The sequence below is a fragment of the Mixophyes fleayi genome, chromosome 3 (assembly GCF_038048845.1).
Source record: "Mixophyes fleayi isolate aMixFle1 chromosome 3, aMixFle1.hap1, whole genome shotgun sequence".
Lineage (NCBI taxonomy): Eukaryota > Metazoa > Chordata > Amphibia > Anura > Limnodynastidae > Mixophyes > Mixophyes fleayi.
The window spans coordinates 346421733-346444913 of record NC_134404.1 but is presented as its reverse complement, the minus strand read 5'-3'; the positions used below and the strand labels follow the sequence as shown (position 1 = coordinate 346444913).

The 23181-nt window shown below is 44.6% G+C and overlaps 1 protein-coding gene across 11 annotated transcripts in view; it reads right to left on the bottom strand.

Annotated features, from left to right (window-relative positions):
• VEGFA (vascular endothelial growth factor A) overlaps nucleotides 1-23181 on the bottom strand; it is a 60748-nt gene that overhangs the window by 7670 nt on the left and 29897 nt on the right. For 2 of the 11 annotated variants that reach the window (XM_075204477.1, XM_075204470.1), the window contains exons 1-2: nucleotides 7323-7718; nucleotides 1729-1777 (exon numbers count right to left, since the gene is read on the bottom strand). In XM_075204477.1, the coding sequence (XP_075060578.1) occupies nucleotides 1729-1777; nucleotides 7323-7403 (130 nt within the window). In that variant the 5' untranslated portion in view covers nucleotides 7404-7718. Of the gene's footprint in view, nucleotides 1-1728; nucleotides 1778-3462; nucleotides 3618-3650; nucleotides 4557-4607; nucleotides 4961-6671; nucleotides 6937-7322; nucleotides 7721-14179; nucleotides 14266-23181 lie in introns of those variants that run through there. The other 9 variants (XM_075204473.1, XM_075204474.1, XM_075204468.1 and 6 more) reach the window with 9 other exon arrangements.

Genomic DNA, 23181 nt, shown 5'->3' with positions numbered 1-23181 from the left:
GCCTATCAGTGTACTAGGATCTGGTGAGATCACCTGGAGAAGGAGCAGTGCGGAGACCATGGTCGCTGTCAGGTACACTTTAAGAGACCCGATAAAATGGCCTTTTCCTTATTAGAGTAATTCCTTGTATAAGTGTGTTCCCAGCTACATGTGAGGGAACTAATTAGACTGGCATTTCTTAGCTAGCGGACAAAGGCTCCTAGTCAGGAGCTGTTAGCCACATGGTGTCTGGATTAGCAGAAACATTCCCATGTAGTTACTGCATCCCAATGCGATTGTTTCATTGGCCGCAGGGATTAGCAGCTAAAGCCCCTAAAAATCGCCCTGGCATCCCTGTCAGACTAGTAGCTGTTATAGGATCTTCCACCAAACTGCCGACAACACCCTGTTACCTCCTTTTCCAGACTCTCTAAACACTTGTTGCAAAACCAATGGATTTGCCATCTCCTGAGAACGTAACTGTCTGCTGACTGCCGTGTCCCGGTAACTGCACAAACCTCTCCCTCTTCTGCGTCTGTCACAAGTCCTCAGTTAACTTCCACACCCTCCCTTCCTTCTGCAGTATTGGTCCAACTCAGGAGACCACCAGAGCAGCTGCTGCATCTGAGCCCTTCCCCCTCTGCTAAACACAGCCAAGAAGCTGGAGAAAGACCCTACCCCCACAATCTAACCATAGGAAGCCATTAAATATATATCATTTCCTCTCACAGCTTCCTAGAGAGTAGCTGATATACTGTAAATGTACTCTCTGCTCCCTGTACTTTATACTCTCCGCTTCATCCATTTCCACTGGCAGGAGCTGAATGGGAAAAGAGACATGTTCCCAGTCTACGGTCACATTCAGCACTTTGTGTGTATACGAGAAGCGTCAGTACCATAGGGGCAATCCCTGTATTGTGAACGTGCTTGAATGGTAAATGAAGAAGAGATCACTCCCTCCTTTGGGAAATTGAAATGTATGTACATGGCTGTGAGCTGGAGAGGACAACTGCACTCCTCATTTGGGGGCTAGAAGCACCGTCACTTGCATGACAAAGCGACGCTGGTTATCTGTGCTTACTGCAGCCGCTGTCTAATACCAACATGGTCAGCATTCATCTACGGCCACTGTCTGGAATGTGCAATATATGACTATAATAGAACTATAGTCAGGCAGGTTATATTCTCCAGCTACAAGCCAAGCTCACATAGAACGGATGGGAAAAGAGAAGCCAGCAAATACTTTCAGCAGACCCATGTGATGATACAAGTCGAGACTATCTGACAATACGGTAATCTGGCTGGGGAGGGACACAGGACCCCCCCTGCAGCACGCTCCCCACGTACTCAGGAGCTTAAAATACATGGGCTGACTAATCCTGAAGCACCCGCAGGCTGAATAATAATAAGTCACAATGAGACGAGTATTGTGATAATGTCAGAGCTCTTTGGATACAGAGTAATGACGTACACTCAGGAAATATCCCAGTTTAGCCATAAGAGCTAGCTGATGTAATCTCAGACGCCCAATGTAGATGGTGACATAGGCCCCCCCCCCCCCACATTATATGCCCCGTAACATACAGATCACCACCTGCGACAAGGGCAATCCGCTGATTTGTGCACTCGACAGACACAGAGTGTCCCATGTAATAGTATCAATGTATGAAGATTGTATACTGAGCACGATGGCAGATGAGGGCACATAGGACAAAACAAGAGAGTCCTCAGCCAAGGAATCTTCCTTACCTTCCGTGGATTTTCTCTCCCTTTCTTGTGTGGGGGCTGCCCGAGATAACTGCAGGGAAAAGAAACAAGTGTCAAAAGACAGATACACACATAACCAAGAGAGAATCTATCAGCTATAGTCCAGGCGTTACTGCTGGGGGCGCTGGTGGCTAAGGATCCGGGTTACATCTGGACCCCCCACCCAGCTTGGGAATGATACAGTCTGTCCTCAGGAATATTCATGGAACCCGTTGCAAAGAGAACGATTCACAATAGTATATATCCTGATGTGCTGTATACAGCAGGGAATATGCCCAGCCGTCCCTTCTATTTACATTGGGAACAGGATCCTCCCCATACATGGCAATGTTACTGCAGGGTGTAACCAGAGCTGGCCGACCTGCAGCCTTCTGGACCTTTGCGTTTTTATGATAAAAGTAAGAAAGCTGAGCGGAGGGTGGACACAAGGACTGAATACAGGAAGACGGGGAGAAGTCTCCAATGATCCAGTGCAGCCACCAGCAGCAAGTCAGAGTTGAATAAATATTTAGATTTTCCAGGTATAAAAATGAAACTGCGCATTGCTACACTGCAGCGAGAACACGGCTTTGACAAACGTGCATTTCCGCGTCACGGTCGCCCTCGCTGGCCTTTGAAGCTTGTGTTCATGTTTTATTTGATTTTGTGCTTCTGTTGGTTTTCCTATGACCTTGTGATCCCCACGTAGGAGGCAGACTTAGAGCCAGCTCTGTTCTAACCCTGCCAGTAACGTACTTCATTATCAGACCGTGCTGGGGAAAGGTATCGTTCAATATTACGATATAATCACCTCTACAAGGACTACAGGAAACCATAATGTGAGAATAAAGGAAGCAGGATCATCACGACAATGAATCTTCAACAACTTCCTTAAGGGTCAATACGCAAACATTACTTCCTGCTCCAGGCCTGCTCGGAAAGTATATGGTTGCCTAGAAGTTTTGCTGCCTCTCTCTGGTTTAAAGGGACACCATTGTGAATTTAGACTATGTCTAATTGTTTTAATCACCATTATCAGTATAAAGACATCAAGTTAATATTTCCGCTGTTTATTTGATTTGGAAACAGACAACGGTGTTTCAACAAGAGCCTTGTGCAGCAGTCAGTCCCGCTGGTAATATCTCTGGCTCTACTCACACCATTAGCCTGGCTCTGCAAACCGAGTAGGTTACAGACAATCCTAACAGCCAATTAGTAACAATACAGCCATCAATTATTTACAGTACTGTAACAAGAACGTCCCATTGATTCCTAACTCCAGTGCCAAATTACAGGGACTGAAAACAAAAAACTCTAAAAATTTCGATTTCTGTGCAAAATAGTATCCAAAATATAGAACTACAGCCTCTAAAAGTGTAAACATGAAATATTCAGCTCTGTGACATAAAGGACTTCTATGTAACCAGAACATTCTCACATACACAATAGAGAAGGCCGTGATCCCAGTATATAGTATTATTCCCGCTATAAATAGACATGTCAGTGCAGAGCTGGCTCTCATGACGTAATAACAGACTGGGAATAGAATGCAGACGTCCAGGTGATCCTGTGATTGTTTATAGCCCTGTCATAGGTGTAACAAAGACACACTGTATGAGGTCTGCATAGAGTGTAGTAATACGCCACACATTTCCATATTATTAGATTTATCCTACCCCAAAGTCCCATCTACCAGTGGAAATGATACGATGTAACGATCGGTCGATAGTGAGCTACCAGTAGATGTGCAGACAGGTCACTGCAGGCCTGGCGTCTGTGCGAGCTTCAGACTCGTTTCAACGCTGGCTCTGACGGGTCCAAAGTCTACGATCCAATAGCAGTGTACACAGGCTGGGACATTGTGCAACGGCTGCATTATATATGTACAAGTACTGGCTGCGATTCTTGTTTCACTAATGCTGAACTTCTCCCCAATATATTATTATCATTTATATAGCACCAGGGGGAGCTTGGCTGGGGGGCATCTGCCCTCTGGGCCGGTCCCATAATGAGCTACCTTGGGCTGGGTCACCTGCACTTTTTATTTTTTTAACTTTAAAGTTTTCCTAATAGGCTGCTGAGTCGACTATTGCCCCCCGGGCTAAAATTTTGCCAATCCTCCCCTGTATAGCACCACCATATTAAACAGCGCTGTACAGAGAATATTTGAATCATTCAGTTGAGCTTACAATCTATATTCCCTTCGACACAGACACAAAGCAGCCATCCTAATAGTTGTGCTGGTCTATGGGAGTAAATCCACACAAATATACCAGACAGATAGTCGCCATAGACACAGTGCTGCCCTATACAGCGTACAATATAATCAGACACACATCATCATCAGCAGCAGAAGCTATTTATACAGCGCTACTGATTCCGCAGCGGTGTACAGAGAACTCACAGTGAGGAATGAGAGGTGGTCCCTCTACCCAACACCTGTCATTGTGAGCTCCATCTCTTCCTGAGAACAATCTGTGCTTGTTGCCATGGCAACTGTTACAAAAAAAAGTTCCTTCTAATTTCTAAATTTCCATTCAGATCATATTGATTAAACCATCACATGATTCATTTCACTCAATGACACCAGGACATGTTGTACAGAAAAACTTTCTAGGGATTAGAAATCTTGTAAGCGGCACTGGGGGGGGGGGGGGGGGTCCAATAGAAGCAGCAACTGAACATGGGGTACAAGCTGTGACCCCCACACTGTCCACCATTGCTGGCGCGCCCCACTGACCACCCAGTGCCAATCCCCAATAAAAATACCAAAAGTGAATTGCTGGCTGGGGGCAGATGGGAGCAGCCTGGATACAGAGGGCAGGTAATTATTACTGTACAGCAAATACAGAGCTACAGAAGGTGCGAACAGCCAGACTCACTATATAATCCTATTCCCATTCTCTCCTGAACATATATGCAGATTTCATGATGAGACAGTACAACAGCTGGGATCAAGGAGTCACCATTCACCCGGAATCCTTTCCCTAATTGCAGTTCAGAATAAACCCGCGTATGATGGAGTAATATTCTAAGTAATCGGCTGCTGCCCAATCCGACAGCTATTAACAAAGGCGCAAAGTGGCCAATAAACTCGGTGCTTCCAAGAGACAGAAAGTATCGTCTGGCAACCGGCCACCAACAATCAGAGAACCCAAAGACAAGCAGAGTGCAGGGCTCCCCCATAACAGGGGACCTGGATCTGTACTCTCTCCCAGTAATGTGCCAGCTCTCCGAGGATAGATCTGTACCAGCCAGGGACAGTGAGACCCTACAGTACCCGTGACCTTTCCCTGCCAGTAACAATGCAGCAGCCACTTAACCCTTCGCTGCCTGTGTCAGACACATGTATGATGTACAACTATATATAAAATCTATGTATGTACTTAATGCAGAGACTATACACGGCAACGAGTGAAGGCTTCACAATAATGTCATATAATTTTCTGTGTTTTCTATTAGTACGGGATGATCTACAGATCCCCCGGACTGGGACATTAACCAGACTCTTGTGACCTTGGAAAAGCGTCTTTTGCACCAATCCTCTGATCTGGGGCAGATATTCATTGATAAAAATCTTATTCAGAGCAGGATACCCGGTCATAGCCATGCAGGACACTACAACAGGGCTGCCCACCACTTATACATCATTATTAGTGCTACCAACTCATGAATTATACTTATCTATTAAAGGCATTTTGTATAACTACCCGGTTTTTCGATCCCTCATAATTTTTCTCTTTGCAAACTATAATATACTTAATTCATAGACGACAGTAATTAAAACAAAGAACATTAGATACTAAGCCCCTGCATTACTTGAGCCCTGGGTGAATAGAATAATTATAAATAATAGGATATCACTGTCTCATTGACCTCAGCACTTTATTCTGCGATGTGTGCAAGTTTCCCTGACTCCGCTGTGGCAAAGCCAGCATTAACCCTTTCATGTCTGCAGAACAGAAGCTGCATGGACAGCAATGTGGAGGCTGGGAAATATGTTCAACTTCTATAGAATACAAATCTGCCCTTCCAACCACAATATACTTCAATCTGGGCCGTCTGTTTAGCGGACTAGTCTATAGAATGTGAGCTTGGAATCCTGTCCGGGATTTCCAGGTCCCATATAAACAATCCTCTATAGAGAGCAGTGATTGAGAAAACCAGAAGCGGATTCCTGGGCAGCAGATTTCTGCAGCAGAAAGTTAACTAGTCAGAAAGGACATGAATGTCCGGGAGGTTGTGGAATCAGCTCTCAGCATGTGCTGCAATCACTTACACAACTCTCCATCAATCAGGCAATTCCATCACCCCATGCCAAGCAGGATCCCTAACACTGCCCAGGGCTGTACCCCATGTCATGTCAACCCACAGATCATGGAAATATGGGGGCTGCAGCAATAAGTGGGGGCAGACACACCTGAGCATTATGTAGCTGTTAGTGGGATGTGGAGATGAAACAGTTAAAGTCTCTCACTCCGCCTGTCTTGCTACAATCTCCACTTCATTAGTTGTGCTTTGTAACTGTAAATGCTGGAAAAACAATTAGACTGACTTGTAAAAGCTGCCTGTAAGAGCACAGGGGCCCTTCCCAAATCCCAGCCTAGATTGACAGGGAGCCCTGTCCCCCCTCTCTGCATTCAAGGGCATTCCCAAGTCATTGCACAGACTGGGGCCTACTGGTTGCTGCCAATAGCACAGTCACATGAAAGAGATTTAAAGGCCTTTAGTCTGTCTCAGGGCTGGTTTACATTAGGGAAAAAGAGTGTACGTGCAGCCTGAGCCGCTTCCCAGGCCTGCCTACTGATCTGTCGTCAGAATGACAGGGGCCTCTGAGAGTGACCCATTAACAGTCCGGTCACACACTGCTGTCACCTGCGCATACAATAGGTTCTCTCTGCATAGTGCCATATGGGACAATGTGCACAGCGCACAGCTGGAGATACCTGGACTCACGTGCTCCTCGCCTGTCACTGGCTATTCTGCAGAATATCCCTCGCTGAGACTGGATTATATGATGTAACTGCCACAGCAGCACAGTCAGCATTACCAAGTTCACATACACCACTAACTGCACCGACCCCATCCAGGAACCGAAGGGCATCTCCTGCCTCTACTGTGGGCATCTCCTACCTCTACTGTGGGCATCTATGGAAAGTGCACAGAGAGGAATCAGCAGAATACAATATACGGCTACCGGGAAGACTTCATTCATACAGTGAGCGCGTCCAATACAACATTGTAGCAGCTACAGATCACATGCCTGATAGATACAATGTAACACACCCCGCTCCCCTGATAGATACAATGTAACACACCCCGCTCCCCTGATAGATACAATGTAACACACCCCGCTCCCCATCTCTGCCCCTACATGTTCACTGCAGGATCTCACACAACCGATTCCCGCAGGATCCAGAAATCTTGAGTGGGATTTCCCCCACTTGGATCTTTTGCCCCTCAGTCCAGCAAAGGCTTTTTACGAAGCTGTTGGCATTGTGTAAGGGGGTATTGAGCGCAATGCCCCCTCCTCTCCAGGAGCCCGGGCTGGGGTGATCTCCTTCCCCCTAGAGGTAACCTTGAGTAGCCCCTCTTACCTGGGCAGTGTAGATATAGACCAGTATTGGGAAGCCCCAGTTCATCCAAGAAACCAGAAAGTTCATGGTTCCCAGTAACATCCGCAGAGGTGCAAACAGCCCCGATATTGTTTTGTAGAATCCCAGCAGAGGACCCCCCACTCCCAGACTGGACTTTAGATCGTCAGCGCCGGTCAGAGCCGGGGTCACTCCATGAAGCCACAAACCAAGAACACAGCAGAGAAACTGTAACAGATCCCACAAAGTTGAAGCCAAAGAACTTTCAATCCATGTTTGTAATAATTCCAGTGCGGGAGGGCCCGAGACGACTGATCTCCTGCCGGTGATTGCTGTATGTGAGCCCTGTACACCTCGGCTGCTGCTCGCTAGATGTGTGTCAGTTTGTAGAAGGAGCAATATTCATGGAGACCCTCCCCTCTGTGTCCTGCCCCGGGGGAGGAGCTGCCTCTATATATATCTCCTTGTCTGTGCACTTCTGTACAGCATATCAGGCAGTACAGTCACATATCCCCTGCTCTATAAACACCTGTACATTATATCTTCTCATGTCATCAATGACCTTTAGGAAAACGTGTGTATTATAAGGAACCAATGCCCCCCCTACTGTAAATTAGAAGGACATTATTACAAGACGCCTTGGTTTCTCTTTACAGTCTCATGCTGTTTTAGGGTGACTTCTAATATCCTTATCATTTATAGTAGGGAACACATGGTCCCACGTAATCCATAGAACCCTTCTGAGTCTGGGGTTATTCCTTGTACGTCTCATTGTTATAAACCTGTAAGATTTCCACAGTTGCAGCAATGCGGATAGTGAATTGGACCCCTGATGACCAGCACCTTCCTGGGTGTGTTGGGGGGGGGGGGGATTTATACTGGAGTCCCCTCACATTATGTTCCTGTATCCCTTCTCTATAACTATCTGCTCTCAGTAACTCATGGGGTCCCTTTGGGAATAAATGGCGCCCTCATTGTGAAGCTATTAGAAGCATGAGCAGTTTGTGTGGTGACAGTAAGAGAGTCACCTGGCTGACAGTGATCGTGCAGAGGTTCTGCTCACCTTATTTATATAAAATACAATGAGCAAGAAGCCCATTCTCTGTGTCAGGCAGAAAGTCAGCGGTAACTCTACATCTTTAGCTCTGTGCTGCCCCCTGCTGAAACATTGGGATTATTCAGCCTTCTTCTAATTTTTCTTTTTATGCAAAATTCTTTGCAATGTTTTTCTTTTAACATCCAGAGTACACTATAAAGTCTGAAAACGAATAATTTATTTTATATAGTGAACAAAACCAAACAGCTTAGCGAGAACAGCTCTGTGTTATCATAAGACAGAGGAGAAATAGGGAGAGTGCATTTATTTGTCATTCAGAACAAGTAATGCATACCTCCCAACTGTCCCGATTTAGGCGGGACAGTCCTGAAAGGAGGGCTCTGTCCTGCTGTCCCAATTGGGATAGATTTCTCCCGATTAGTGGGAAAGTTGAGAGGTATTCTGTTAACTGCTGCTCTGCATGGGAGAATGGGTGCTGGAAATGGTGCTTGGAGGGGAGTACAGGTCAGCCTAGTACTTCCAAAGTGATAGGCATGCCCCAGGGGTGTGACCATGCCCTATTGTGCCATTGTCATGCCCCCATTGTTCAGTGGCCATCCCACTGCCAGAGAGACGAATGTTGGGAGGTAATATGTCACATTGTATATAGAAACGATAGGAGAAGATTGGGTGCAGTAGTAGATCGGGGATATATAAAGGACATGAAGGGTCATCTCATTTGAAGTGAACTCCCCTGAGCGTCCTACAGAAACCACTCTCCTCTTCTGTGCGCTATACAGTTATTTACAGGACTGTGGGCTGAGATAGGAACATATCAATGTCCTGACTTCCACCACTCTAAGGACACCTCCTCATTACATCTATTTTCTCCTAATATATTGCTTGTTGAAGCCTCACACAGAAGTTTAATAACTCAGGGGCTGTTTACCTGGACAGACATTATATTACAATATGTGCTACATGTAGGGGCATGGGGGCCTATTTACCAACCTATAAACCCCCAAAAACTGCAGTAACACATAGAAATAGTATCAAGACTATTTGTTAATGGAGGACCGCCTTCAATTGCAAATCCAGTCCTTATAGGTGTCTATGGGCACTGCGAGTTTGGCCTAATTATCCTACTCATAAAATTAGTAGCTTTATCCCTATGGCTAACGCCATCTGAATATGACGTCAGCCACTCTCTGATTATCTCCCGCTTGGACTACTGCAACCTTCTCCTTATCGGCCTCCCCCTCTCTCATCTCGCTCCCCTTAGATCTGTACTTAACGCCGCTGCTAGGCTTATTTTCCTCTCTCGCCGTTCCACCTCTGTATCCCCGCTCTACCAAGCCCTTCACTGGCTCCCCTTCCCCTACAGAATCCTTTTCAAGCTCCTCACTCTGACTTACAAGGCCCTCGCCAACTCCACTGCTCCCTACATCTCTAACCTTATCTCTATTCACACTCCCTCCCGCTCACTGCGATCGTCCAACGATCGTCGCCTCTCTTCCCCTCTGATTACCTCTTCTCACGCACGTATCCAAGACTTCTCCCGCGCCGCTCCCCTCCATTGGAACAAGCTCCCCCGCTCCATCAGAACTTCCCCTAATCTGTCCTCTTTCAAACATTAAAAACCCACCTTTTCCTTAAAGCCTTCCAGTCTCATGCCTAAACTCCCACCGGTCGGCTACCTCTCTTTCTCATCCCTTCTCCCCCTTCCTCGACTCCGTCTCCGTTTCTCCCGTCTCATCCATGTGTCTGTCTGTCTTCCCCTCCCTTTAGATTGTTCGCTCCTTTGAGCAGGGCTCTCCTACCTTCTGTTTCCATCACTTTTAACTGCGCTCTCCAGCTACTCAGCTCACCTCCTCTCAGTCCCTCTGCCCTCTGTCTCCTTTCGCTTCTCTCCGCTCCCCTCAGTGACTCTCAACCTGTCATCTGTGCCCACCCTCTTGGGCCATAGTTACCTGCCTATACTCACTTTTCCCCTCCCTCCCTCCCTCTCTTTCATGCTGTGCCTGAGCCCCCAGAGTTATAGTGCTTACTGTTACTTGTACTGTGCTGTTTCACCTTGTACTGTGCCATTGTTTGTCCTTGTACGGCGCTACGGATACTTTGTGGCGCCCTATAAATAAAAATTAATAATAATAATAATATATCCTATGGGGAGAGCATCGCAGACAAGAACTGTTTGGATTCCTCCTCTGCAGGCTTTGTGCTCTCCCCATCACAAATTCAGCCATGGGAAGAGTTCCAAGCTGAGCAATTAGGAAATTAAAGAGTTAAGCCTGTACTTGATTAAAAACACCACCCTGACAGCAATGGTAATTTACAAATTTGCACAATGGATTTTTCCTATCAAGTTATTTTTTCAGGAATTAATAAAGGAACAGTAAGAGGATATAGTAACACGGTACAGTACAGCGTAAAAACTGATTACTCAGCAGCTTTTAATGATACACAATATCACAGGGCAGCATATAGTGGCCTAGTGGTTAGCACTTCTGCCTCACATCACTGGGGTCATGAGTTCAATTCCCGACCATGGCCTTATCTGTGTAGAGTTTGTATGTTCTCCCTGTGTTTGGGTGGGATTCCTCCGGGTGCTCCGGTTTCCTCCCATACTCCAAAAATATACTGGTAGGTTAATGGGCTGCTATCAAAATTGACCCTAGTCTCTCCCTATCTGTCTGTCTGTCTGTGTTTGTGTGTGAGTGTGTGTCTATATTAGGGAATTTAGACTGTAAGCTCCAATGGGGCAGGGACTGATGTGAATGAGTTCTCTGTACAGCGCTGCGGAATTAGTGGCGCTATATAAATAAATAAATGATGATGATGATGATGATATAGTATCATAGTACAGAGTAATAGAGCATCACACAGCAGTATGTAATGATACACAGTATCAGAGGGCAGTATATAGTATTACAGCCGAGACTTATGGCACAGAACATGAAGGTAACTTTTGGATGTCCTAGGAACTGAACAGTGGGTGATAATGTGAGAGGGTGACCCCCAGCTGTGAAGAGAGCGAAGAAAAGAAGAATAAAAGACTCACCTGTCCTGGGATCCGGTAAAGGTAGGTTGCCCTTCTTTCTCCCTACCGGTCCTGGCGCTGGTTCTGCCACTGGGAGAGCAGACCATTTTCAATTCTTGGTGCCCTGATGAGCCAATCAGGGCTCACAGTGTCACCAGTCTGCACCCGTGCTGCGGCTCTTATAAAGCCGTCCCGCATGGCTCAGTTGGAGTTCACTGGTGAGAGGCAAGCGGAGAAGAACTCCAGGAGGACACTGACAAGATCAACCAAGAATCCACCAGGGAGAAGAGAGAAGACGTTGGGAAGATCCAGAAGCCAGCAGACAGCGAGGATGGAAAGAGAAGGGCACTGGAATGCAGGGAGCCCTAGTCAGGGCTAGGGGTACCCCTGCCAGAAAGACAAGAAGAAGAGAGGATTCCCATCGGAGAAGGCCAGAGCAAGGTAAGGTCCATGTTGGCATACCTCTCCAGGCTTGCACCTGCTCTCTTTTCTTTTTTGGTGGGTAGCAGGCACTTAAATTCAGGCTCTAGGTCTGCGGGCACATATTAATTCGGGCTTTAGGCCTGTGGTGATAAGTCAGTTAAGGCTGTAGGCCTGTGGCATGAGTAACTGATTCAGGTGCTAGGCCTGTGATTGTGAAGGGACATTAGGCAGCAACCATATGTGGGAATTCCTACACTGAAACCGCCAGGTCTGTTCCACTGAGTAGTAACTGAGTGGCCATTTGTGTGGTGGTCACTGTAAGGTATTGCCGTGTGTAATTTCTTTCTAGGATTCAGCAGTCAGGCCCCCAGTAAAGGTAGGCTTTTGGTACCTGTATCCTCCGTCTGTATCTTTGTGGGCAGCACAGTGGCCTAGTGGCTAGCACTTCTGCTTCACAGCACTGGGGTCATGAATTCAATTCCCGACCATGGCCTTATCTGTGAGGACTTTGTATGTTCTCCCTGTGTTTGCATGGGTTTCCTCCGGGTGCTCCGGTTTCCTCCCACACTTCAAAAACATACTAGTAAGTTAATTGGCTGTTATCAAATGGACCCTAGTCTCTCTCTCGGTCTGTGTGTATATGTTAGGGAATTTAGACTGTAAGCTCCAATGGGGCAGGGACTGATGTGAGTGAGTTCTCTGTTCTCCAAGTACAAATAGCATTATAGTGGCGTGGCATCTGATCACGTAGTTTGTTGTTAGGATCAGGCCGTTGCTTTGTTGTTGCTGTAGTTAGCGCTAGTGTGGAAAGCCCATTTGAGAGGGTACTGTGGGTGGGCTGTGTTGCGTCTCCCGTTTCCTATGCACTGGTATGGAGGGTTGCAGGTGAACATCAAGAAGAGACGCCGACCGTTCCTCTGTCTGTACCAGTTTTTGGTTGCATACCCCTCTTGGTGGGTCCTCACCCGTACAATAGTGAGTAGGGTATTCGGGCAGGATTCTTCCCTGTCCCAAATATCCGTAGTCCCATGCCCAGGCCCACAAAAAATTGAGATGATGAATCGGGGTATAGTTAAGTGTCTCCACTCCCTGCCGTCACCTCGGACATCCCCTCTCCTTCCATACGGTAACCCCCTTAAGTATCCTGTCCCGTATCTTTCCTAGACGAGGTGGGACCAGAGGGCTTCTTGTGGTGTGTGTACGGTGTTTCCATAAAGTACCTTGGGTGTGGGAAGGGATTTACGGGACGTGTTGTCCTTTCCTACAGCACCCTTTCCAATATTTGTGTGTTTTTATTGGTTGAGGAAATACTCTTTGAAGTTGAAACAAATGGCTTCCTCCGGTAACAACGCTATAAGGAGTCAGGTTAAAGCTTTAGTATTAGATTGTCTTGTTTCGTAGTGGTGAAGGATTACACACCCCAGCAATATGCACTGATTTAGGGCCAACAAAAATAGAAAAAAAGGTTATTCCCGGTCATACTGACGCATTTCAAAATCATAAAATGAAGGAAACCATCCAGTCATTAAGTATTTAAACAAATAAACCAAGAAGGAAGTTACCTATATTGTCAGTGCCTCCCATAGGTGAGGATCAATAGTAAATGAACATATCTGTGAAGTTGCGAGCGTGGTCTATAGCTATTATTATTTATTTTTATTTATAGGGCGCCACTAGGTATCCGTAGCGCCGTACAGGGACAAACAAAATTACAATACAAAGGTGAGACAGCACGATACAGTAAACAAAACGCACAGTAACTCAGTGAGCTCAAAGCACAGCTAGAGGGGCGGGGGAGGGGAGAGGGGAAGGTCCAGCATACGGCGGAGCCCAAGAGGGCACGGATGGCAGGGAAACCCCCAGAGTGGAGAGGAGGGAGCAAGAGGGAACTGGGAGAAGAAGGTCCTAGAGGAGGAGGGCAAGGTAGCTGGAGAGCAGAGTTAAAAGTGGTGAAAACAGGAGGAGAGATGACCCTGCTCAAAGGAGCGTACAATCTAAGGGGTGGGGTAGACAGACAGAGAGACACGAGGGAGGGAGAGAAGGAAGATAAGGGAAGCTATTAACTATCTCTGTGAAATTACCGGCATATGGTCATAATAGCACATTCCCTCCTGGTACCACTGAAATAAGTGAGGGAGGGGTTTAATTCAGGTTGCTTTAATTACACATTTAATAATAAAACAATATATTATCTCAAGGAATAATTTAATGTAAACAATTATTCATAAATATATATGTTTGCAACAGGTTGGTTGGAAGGTTGTCAGAAAACTTATCAAGGAATATGTAAAACTAAAAATGTGTTCTGAGTTCTAAAGAGATAAAGTAGAGATAAGATAGATAACAATCCATATGACTTACATGATTCTTATCTCTTGTTTTTCTCCACTCAGGAGTCTCCCAGGAAACACGTTCCAGGTGAACTCATTACTCGGTTTCCATTTTCACTGACAGACACAAAGCATCAATGTGCACAGGATCAATACACAATAACCATCTAATGAATGGCAGATAAATTGGACATGGACAAATATTTTCACACATTAACACATTCCTTATGCTCACTGGAAAAATACATTGGCACCAAGGGGAGGAAACTTGTATGCCATAAATTTGATTGTGGAGCAAATTTTTTACTCAATACTAAAAGGTCTTTTTAAAAAAATATGGGAATTCAAACTGATAAGAACATTTCAGTTATTAACTCAAGGACTCAACCTAACACCTGGATTTATGACTCACTACACGGACACACTTCACACCCCACAGCAGAGTGACTCCAGGGGGTAAATGTATCAATCTCCGGTTTTGTCAACTCGCGGTAGTTTTGCGAGATGACAGCTTAAATTTAAAGCGGCGCTGCCTCGTAAAGGGAAACCCTTTACGAGGCAGCGCCGCTTTAAATTTAAGCTGTCATCTCGCCGAACTCCCGCGAGTTGACAAAACCGGAGATTGATACATTTACCCCCAGATCTCTGAACTCCTCGGACTTTTACTCTTCCATCAGTAATGAAAACCTCCTTTTAATTGCTTTAGCTTATCTTAATTATGTATTCCCCCCCCCCCCGTACAAATTTCTTGATGTAGCATCTCTTAAATGTTGTACCCTTTTCTCAGTCATTCGTTTGTAAACTTGCCTGATGAAGGGGCCTCTGTGCTCTGAATGTAGCAAATATAAACATTTCTTTTGGTTGGCCAATAAAGGTATCACTCCTATAATACTTTTGTCTTTTTTGACACGAAACTATTTAACATCATCTAGATACATCACAATTGCAGCACCCAGTCAGCAAAGGCCCTAGAACCAATGTAAATCATTATATATCCGTTAGGTATGTACAGGAATAACAAGGTAGTGTTGGAGTGAAATATGTTATGGAGTTAATTGCAGAATCAGAGTAAACAGGAAAAGCATAAACAGTGTTGCATATTAATTGCTGCAATGAAATGCAGAAGTTAAACAGTCTGAAATAAGCAATATTTCTTGACATAAAACTGAAGCAAATTCTACAGTCAAAATGTCTCTTGAAGCAATGCAGCTGCAAATGAACACAAAGTCCAGAAATTACTGGGAAGACTCTCTAGAGAGTAAAGTTCCAGCAGCTCGTGCATGGGGCTTCTGAGTTGATCTACATGTGAATAGCTTGTATACGTAGACCCATAGTCAGACAAACAGAAACAGACTTCACTGATGCCACCAGATATCAGGAGGACCATTCCACATGAAATCAACACAATTTTAGAAACAAAATCTACATTACATTCTCTAATTTCAATTAAATTTGGCATAATAAATGCTGCCATGGATGCAGTGCCGTAACTAAACATTACAGTGCCCTGGGCAAGACAGGGCACTGCCCCCCCCCCTCCTTCCTTCCTGCACACTTGCGGGAAGGAACAGCCAGAGGGGACATTCCTACCTTGTGCTGCTGCCGATGTCTTAAATGCAGGAGCTGCTTGGCCGGATCCTGGAATGTTGGGTTCCCTGTTTGGAAACGAGATAGTTACTATGCACCTCCTGGAAAGTCGAGCATTCACTAAACTGTACGTCACCCAACCAGTCCGACATTGAATCATTAGCTTTTTTGTTCAATAAACAGGTCTCCTTGTATCCAATCAGCCCCAGAATTAAATTATCCCCCTCCCATATAGCCCCAACATTATCATCATCATCACCATTTATTTATATAGCGCCACTAATTCCGCAGCGCTGTACAGAGAACTCATTCACATCAGTCCCTGCCCCATTGGAGCTTACAGTCTAAATTCCCTAACACACACACACACACAAAATCACAGACAGAGATGGGTCAATTTTGTTAGCAGCCAATTAACCTACCAGTATGTTTTTGGAGTGTGGGAGGAAACCGGAGCATCCGGAGGAAACCCACGCAAACACGGGGAGAACATACAAACTCCACACAGATAAGGCCATGGTTGGGAATTGAACTCATGACCCCAGCGCTATGAGGCAGAAATGCTAACCACTTAGCCACCGTGCTGCCCAACATTAAATTAAATAGCACCTGCATTTTATAATTATGTCTCCTTCCCCCTAATCAGCCCTACATTAGTGTTTACATTTGATAAATAAGCCTCCTTAACCCAAACCAGCCCCATTAAATTAAATGCATTCACATTTAATAAACCGACCAGTTTCATCCCTCACCAGCCCCAGCATTAATAGCATTCCCATTTATTACAAAGGACCCCACCAGCTCCACAATCAAATTTATTGTATACAAATTTCCACCACATTTAATAGAGATTATTATTACTGATAAACACAGCACTGCCTATTTGAATATAGTACTTACTTATTATTTATAATTAATTACTTATTATGGCCCCCTCTTTCCCCTCGTTTTTTTTTAACAGATCCCTCTCTCATCCCATTTTTTACAGCCCCCTCTCCCCCTACCATCAATTTAAACAGCCTCCTCTTCCCCCATTCTTTTCAGCCCCCTCCTTCCCCTCTTGTCTTTTTTCAAACACCCTCTTTCCCGTTCCTTACAGCCCCCGTTCATTACAGCTCCCTCTTCCCCCCCTGTTCTTTACAGCCTCCTCCCCCCTGTTCTTTACAGTCCCCTGTCTACCTACCATTATTTTTTACAACCCATTCTTTCCCCACTTGATTTTTTTTACAGCTTTCTCTCCCCCTCCGTTCTTGACAGCCCACTCTTTTCCCTCCGGATTTTTTTTACAACCCCCTTTTCCCCGTTTTTTAAAGCCCCACACCTCCTGATCTTTACAGCCCCATTTCACCCCCCTGTTCTCTAAAGTCCCCCCATTCTATACATTCCCCTCTCTCCCCTCCTAATTTTTTTACAGCCCTCTCTTTCCACCGTTTTTTGACAGCCCACTCTTTTCCCTCCTGGTATTTTTTTTACAACCCCCTTTCCTCCCTGTTCTTTACAGCCCCACCCCCTGTTCTTTACAGCCCACTTTCACCCCCCTGTTCTTTACAGTTCCCTCTCTCTTGTTTTTTTATACAGCCCCTTTCCCCCCTGCTCGTTACAGGCCCCCCTGATCTTTCCAGCCCCCTCTCCCCCCGTTCTTTGCAGCCCCGTCTCCCCTCATGTTTTTTATACAGACACCCCTACCCATTTTTTACACCCACCCCACACACGATTTTTGCAGCCCCCCGCAGCAATATAGTTACTTTAGGGCTCCTCAGCTTCTCTTGTCTCTACATCCTGGTTCTTCTTGTACTGCAATATTGTTGCTCTGTCTGCTCATTGCTCTGTTGTCTTCTTCCAGCTTCTTCTCTCCATGCATGCTCTTCTATGTAGCGTCCTGACGTCACATGTGCACATCAGTTACACTGCAGGGAGCCGGCCGGTGTCTTTCTCATTGTGCCGGCTCCCTGTCAAAAATGACAGTCTTGCGGTAGGTGCGCTGGGACCATCTGGGGGCTGAATATAGCGAACAGGGTAATGCGCCCCCTTCGTCTTGCTCCCTGGGCGGTCGCAACACCTGGCTCTGCATGGATGTAAAAAAAAAACACATCTTAGGCTGATATGTGCACTAGTTTTGAAGTTATAAGCCTTTAAAGCTGCAATTTTTTACCGAAAAATTTGCTTTTAACATTTTTTTAAATTGCATTTGTAGCTCACCAGATTGAGCAAGAGAGTTGGGCAAGGTCTCATTTTAAACCTCTTTTTATGGACTTTTGTAGGACATATAACACAGCAGTATGTTTCAAATCAAAATCAGAATTTAGATTTTCTCAAAAACTCATATTTTTTAATTTTTGAAAAACATCTAAAAAATTGCTCATACTGTTGCTAATAAATCCCCAACATTTTATTTTGGGATCATGATGAGTTCATCTGCTACAAAAGCCTTCATTTTGGACTGTTCGTTAAAATAATGAAATTGGGAACTATCTGGGTCCGTTCATTACTTTTAAATGATCCCCTTAAACAATCCCTTTGACTTATGTTACGTACAATGACACACTATGTTAATACTGAAATATTTAAAACATTTGTGATAATTTTATGTTTCACATATTATAAGGAAGCTTATTACAGATCACTGCCATTTGGTGCTGCTGCTCTGGATAGATGGTGCTACTTGATAGGTTGGAACTGGCTGAGGGCTTCATTTGTTCTTAGTGTTTCCATTTCAGAAAGGGTGTACATTCCACCTGTTGGACATCCACCATAGTACTCCATAAATCATCTGACTTCCTTGGGTATGATAAAGATGGTGGATGGAGGAATGTCACTTTCTCTTCAGTGATGTTTTCATCTTTCTTCAGAATAAATGCGAGTCACCATTTCTTGTCATAGACAGCAGTTACATACCCTCTGATGTCAGCAAGTGGGAGCTTTCCTTGGGATGTTGTCACTGTCTGTTCCAATGAATTTTGTGAGAAGGAAAACTTCTTCACAAAGATTGTTGTTGTGGATGCTGCATGTATGACAGCATGGCATTCAGGGTCCCAGGAATTGTTACTGTGTTTTTGAAGTGATCATCTAGAAATATTTGCTGTCTCAACGTGTTCTTCTTGTGTAGAGAAAGTAAAACACGTTCCTGTAATGTTTTCCGCCGCTCAATCAAAAAGTTGTTGTTTAAGAATCTGATTATCATATGGACATTGCAGGCTTGCTTGGGATGCCAACCTCTTCACTGTGCCACCTACACCATCGCAAGGCCCTTTGCCATGTGCAGTCCCTGAAAAATACCACAATCATCTTTATGAGAGCAAAGGTTGGCACAGTTTTTCTTCTTCTTAAATTGTGGGCTGACCCATCACAGAAGAATAAAATCTTTTTTGGTGGTTTCTCAAATTTGCTCTTAAACAAGTTTGAGTTTCCTCTGGAGGCGGTAGACTGCCACGGCGTTTAGTACCCCGTCTGCAAGCTGCTGTTCCTCCCGGTTCCCAGCACACATTCTCCCAGTCTGATACTACACTGTAATTAAACTCCACTTTTTTTTAAATGGGTGCATTTAAATTAGTGACCTAGGGGTCACTAATTTAAAGCCCACACAAACCTAACCTGTCCCTGTAAAAGGCCTATTCAACACAACTGAAGTGTCTTTCCAATTTCCATGTGGAATATCTTTCCACTTAAGTTTACACGCCTGCGCAGAAGTGGGAGCAGGCGCTGTCTGTAGAATCTCGTCACCAAACACAGCTGTAGAGGAACATGCATTCCTCTAAGAAAGTGAACTGGAAAAATATTTTTGTTGATTTTATATGTGTAGTGCCTCAATAAATACAATTTTCTTGAATCACTCAGTAAATACTCTTGTAGCAGCCGATCTCATTGATTCCAAACTAAAACTTTGGGGATTTATTAACAGCAGTATGAACAATTTTTGAGATGTTTTTAAAAAATGTAAAAATAAGGCTTTTTGAGAACAATCTTTTACAATTTAAATTTTTAATTAAAACATACTGATGTGTTATATATCATATTAAAGTCCATAAAAAGAGGTCTAAAACAAGAGCATGCCCAACTCTCTAGCTCAATTAGGCGAGCTACTAATGCAATTTACAAAATGTTAAATTCAATTTTGTTGTTAAAAAATTGCAGCTTTAAAGGCCTAGATCTTCACAACCAGCGCACATATCAGCCTAAGATTTTTTTTTTACACTCATGGCACCATTTATTATACCAAATTTATTTGAAATTAGAAAATGTAAGGTAGAATTTTTTCCAAAACTGTGCTGATTTAATGTGGGGTCCAACTAACCTCCGTCCTCACCAAGGTCCCTCCTCACCGGCTGCCTAACGCTGCGGGCGAATGGAGAAAGTGTGGTGTGCATTTAGTGATGTGCTCTATTAGGTCCATATCATCCAAATTCTCTTCCCCTCCTGGAGGTCTGCAGGCCAGTATAGGGTGACATGAGCATGTGTTGCCCGGGTAGCTGGATCACCCATGTGATCACTTGGTAAAAGCAAAACAATTGTAAAACATAAAATATGTAAACAAATTAAATCTTTTATTTCTTAATGTTCAAGAAGGAAATGCTTTATTCACAGAATAAAGTATTTTTTTTAGTCATTTTTTTCTGTTACCACCATTCTGAGATGGATCTTCAGTTGACGGGGGGTTTGTGATGGGGATACGAAACAATGCGGCAGAGGAAAATCACATGTGTCCAACTTTACTAATTAGATAACTGATTTATTGTCTTCATTTTCCATGTTCAATAGACGTTGGTGGAAAAAAATCTGATGTATTGGGAGCAGGCATATGGGATCCCTATAGACGTTATGTGCCGTAGGTCAATATTAAGCCATCGTCATTACTCGGATGCCAAGGGGGCAGGTACAAAATAAACTCTGTAAAGTAGAATCATCATGTAATCATGGCGGAAGAAACAATATTTTCTACAAAATAAAAATAGCCAATAGGATATTGCCTGCAATAATAGTCCACACACTATAAAACACAATTCTGTGTATTCAAGGAAGGACTACTCTGCAGTGGCGGATCCAGGGGGGGGCGATCGGGGCAATCGCCCCCCCTAGCAGGGACTTGCTGCTGACAGCTGCACACTCTGTGCAGGTCCGCTCGGCAGTGACAGTGTGCTGCCTGGCTGCTCTGATTGTGTTTTCAAAACAATCAGAGCAGCCGGGCAGCACACTGTCACTGCCGAGCGGACCTGCACATAGTGTGCAGCCGCCGGCAGCCTTGGATGTCAAAAAGGGGGCGGGGCCTAAATCGCCCCCACTAAATCGCCCGGGGTATAGCAATTTTCTAGATCCGCCCCTGCTACTCTGTGATCATGAAATAAGAAGGGATTAAACTCAAAAACATTTCTAAGAAAATAAACACAAAACAATTAATGGGAAATGATTTGATAAAATAAAACACTGAACAATAAGATGAAACCATAAGATATATCTTTATCAAGGCTGACAAGGAAACATATGGTGTTATCTGTGCCGTGTGTGACATGCGTGTTAGCTGATCAGGCATAAGATGCAGACTCCAGCTCTTACCGTACACCCAACGATAATATATTACACACACAGATCAATTAGTATAGTTATATAATGATCCTGTACTGTGTTTGGCAGTGTCTATGACTTCAGGTAAATGCTGTCCTCAGCCGCACTTTGACTAGTAACTTGCATGTGACCTTGTCTCGCTGCCAAGATACTAGAAGCAGGAGTCTGGCCAACCACACAGAACGCCTGGCACAAACACCTGTACCACCTTCACCAAGCTCTGCTGGGATTGCTGGACTCCGCACCTTCAGACCAGTAAACAGATACATTATGTAGCAAACACATATTCTGCAAAGGAAAATCTCTTATTAGGATCACTAAACCTAAACTGCAGTGATGGGCAACAGGCAACCTATAGCGTGTAACACATGTGTAATATGTTATTACAGATAGGTGTCTCTTTCTCTGATTAAATGTGTTGTTTTATCTTATTACTGAGATTAAGGGTAGTGTGCAGCATTTCTGAAGGCTAAAGGGGGACCATGCAGCCCCCAAAGTGTATCAGGGTGCCCATCACTGTCTTATAAGATGGAATTATTACACATACACACACACATAAATGTATATAAACACATAACACAAAATCCTATCCTGCCCAGCTGATAACTAGTACACAAGAACACCCTCAGTCAAGTAAAGGACCTTGTGTCCCGTCCCCCCCACACAATATAACACCACTTACTGGTCATATATTGCAGTGCCTCTCAGGAAGCATCTGACCTACTCCCCAGGTAATGAGAGTGATTGAGCTGCATTGCAGCTTTCTATCAGCACCTTGCAGGTGCTACTCTTGATTAGCCAGCAACTTGCAACTTCTCTGGAAAACCCAAAATGGGCTATGTGAATGGAGCCTGCCCTTCTCTCTCCATTCATAACCCCAAGGACCCTTACCATTTTTTCCTAAGGCTAAATACAAAGTTTGAGCAAGTTTTCCCAAACACAACAATCTCCCTGGGGGTTTAAAACGTACAAGACAGAAGTCTGTGATATATATATATATATATATATATATATATATATATATATATATATCTATATTTTATTATTATTATTATTAATTTTTATTTATAAGGCGCCACTAGGTATCCGTAGCGCCGTACAGGGACATACAGAAACACGATACAGGGTGAGACAGCACGGTACAGTTAACAAAAAGCACAGTAACTCAGAAGCTCAAAGTACAGCTGGATGAAAGGTGAGAGCCCCCAGCGGTGAAGCTAGAGGGGCGGAAGGGCAGGAGGACCTCACGGAGGAGACAAGGAGCTGGAGAGCAGAGTTAAGGTGGTGGAGAACAGAAGGCCCTGCTCAAAGGAGCGTACAATCTAAGGGGAGGGTAGGACGGACAGAGACACAAGGGCTATATCTATCTATCTGCCTTTACTCACTTTCCCAGTGCTTATGTCACATATCCCCCCCTTGTTTTGACCTGTGGGCTCAGAACACTTGTAGTCCCCAAACAAAAAACTCAGGACAATGCATCTGCATTGGGCAGGTGGCTTCTTAGCCTGTGCACTACGGAGAAATGAAAAATGATTCACCATTGGATTCTCTGCCATCCATTCCAACAAAGCATGATCAGTGATCAACATAAATTTCTGGCCCAATAGGTAATACCTTAGCGTTTTCAACGCCCATTTAATTGTCAGGGCTTCTTTAGCAATAAGGGTATAATTTCTCTCAGGTAATTTTCTGCTTAAATAAATAAGAGGATGCTCCTCACCATCTTTATTTATACACTGATTTCTGAGTGATGGCTTCATTCCAAGTTCTTCAAAGGGTGTTGAGTCCTGGGGTCCGGAATACCACAGGACTGAGAAGGTCCTGTATAGGAGAACTGACTGTTACCAGCAGACACTGAGCTGTGACAGTCTCAAACATGGAAACTGAATG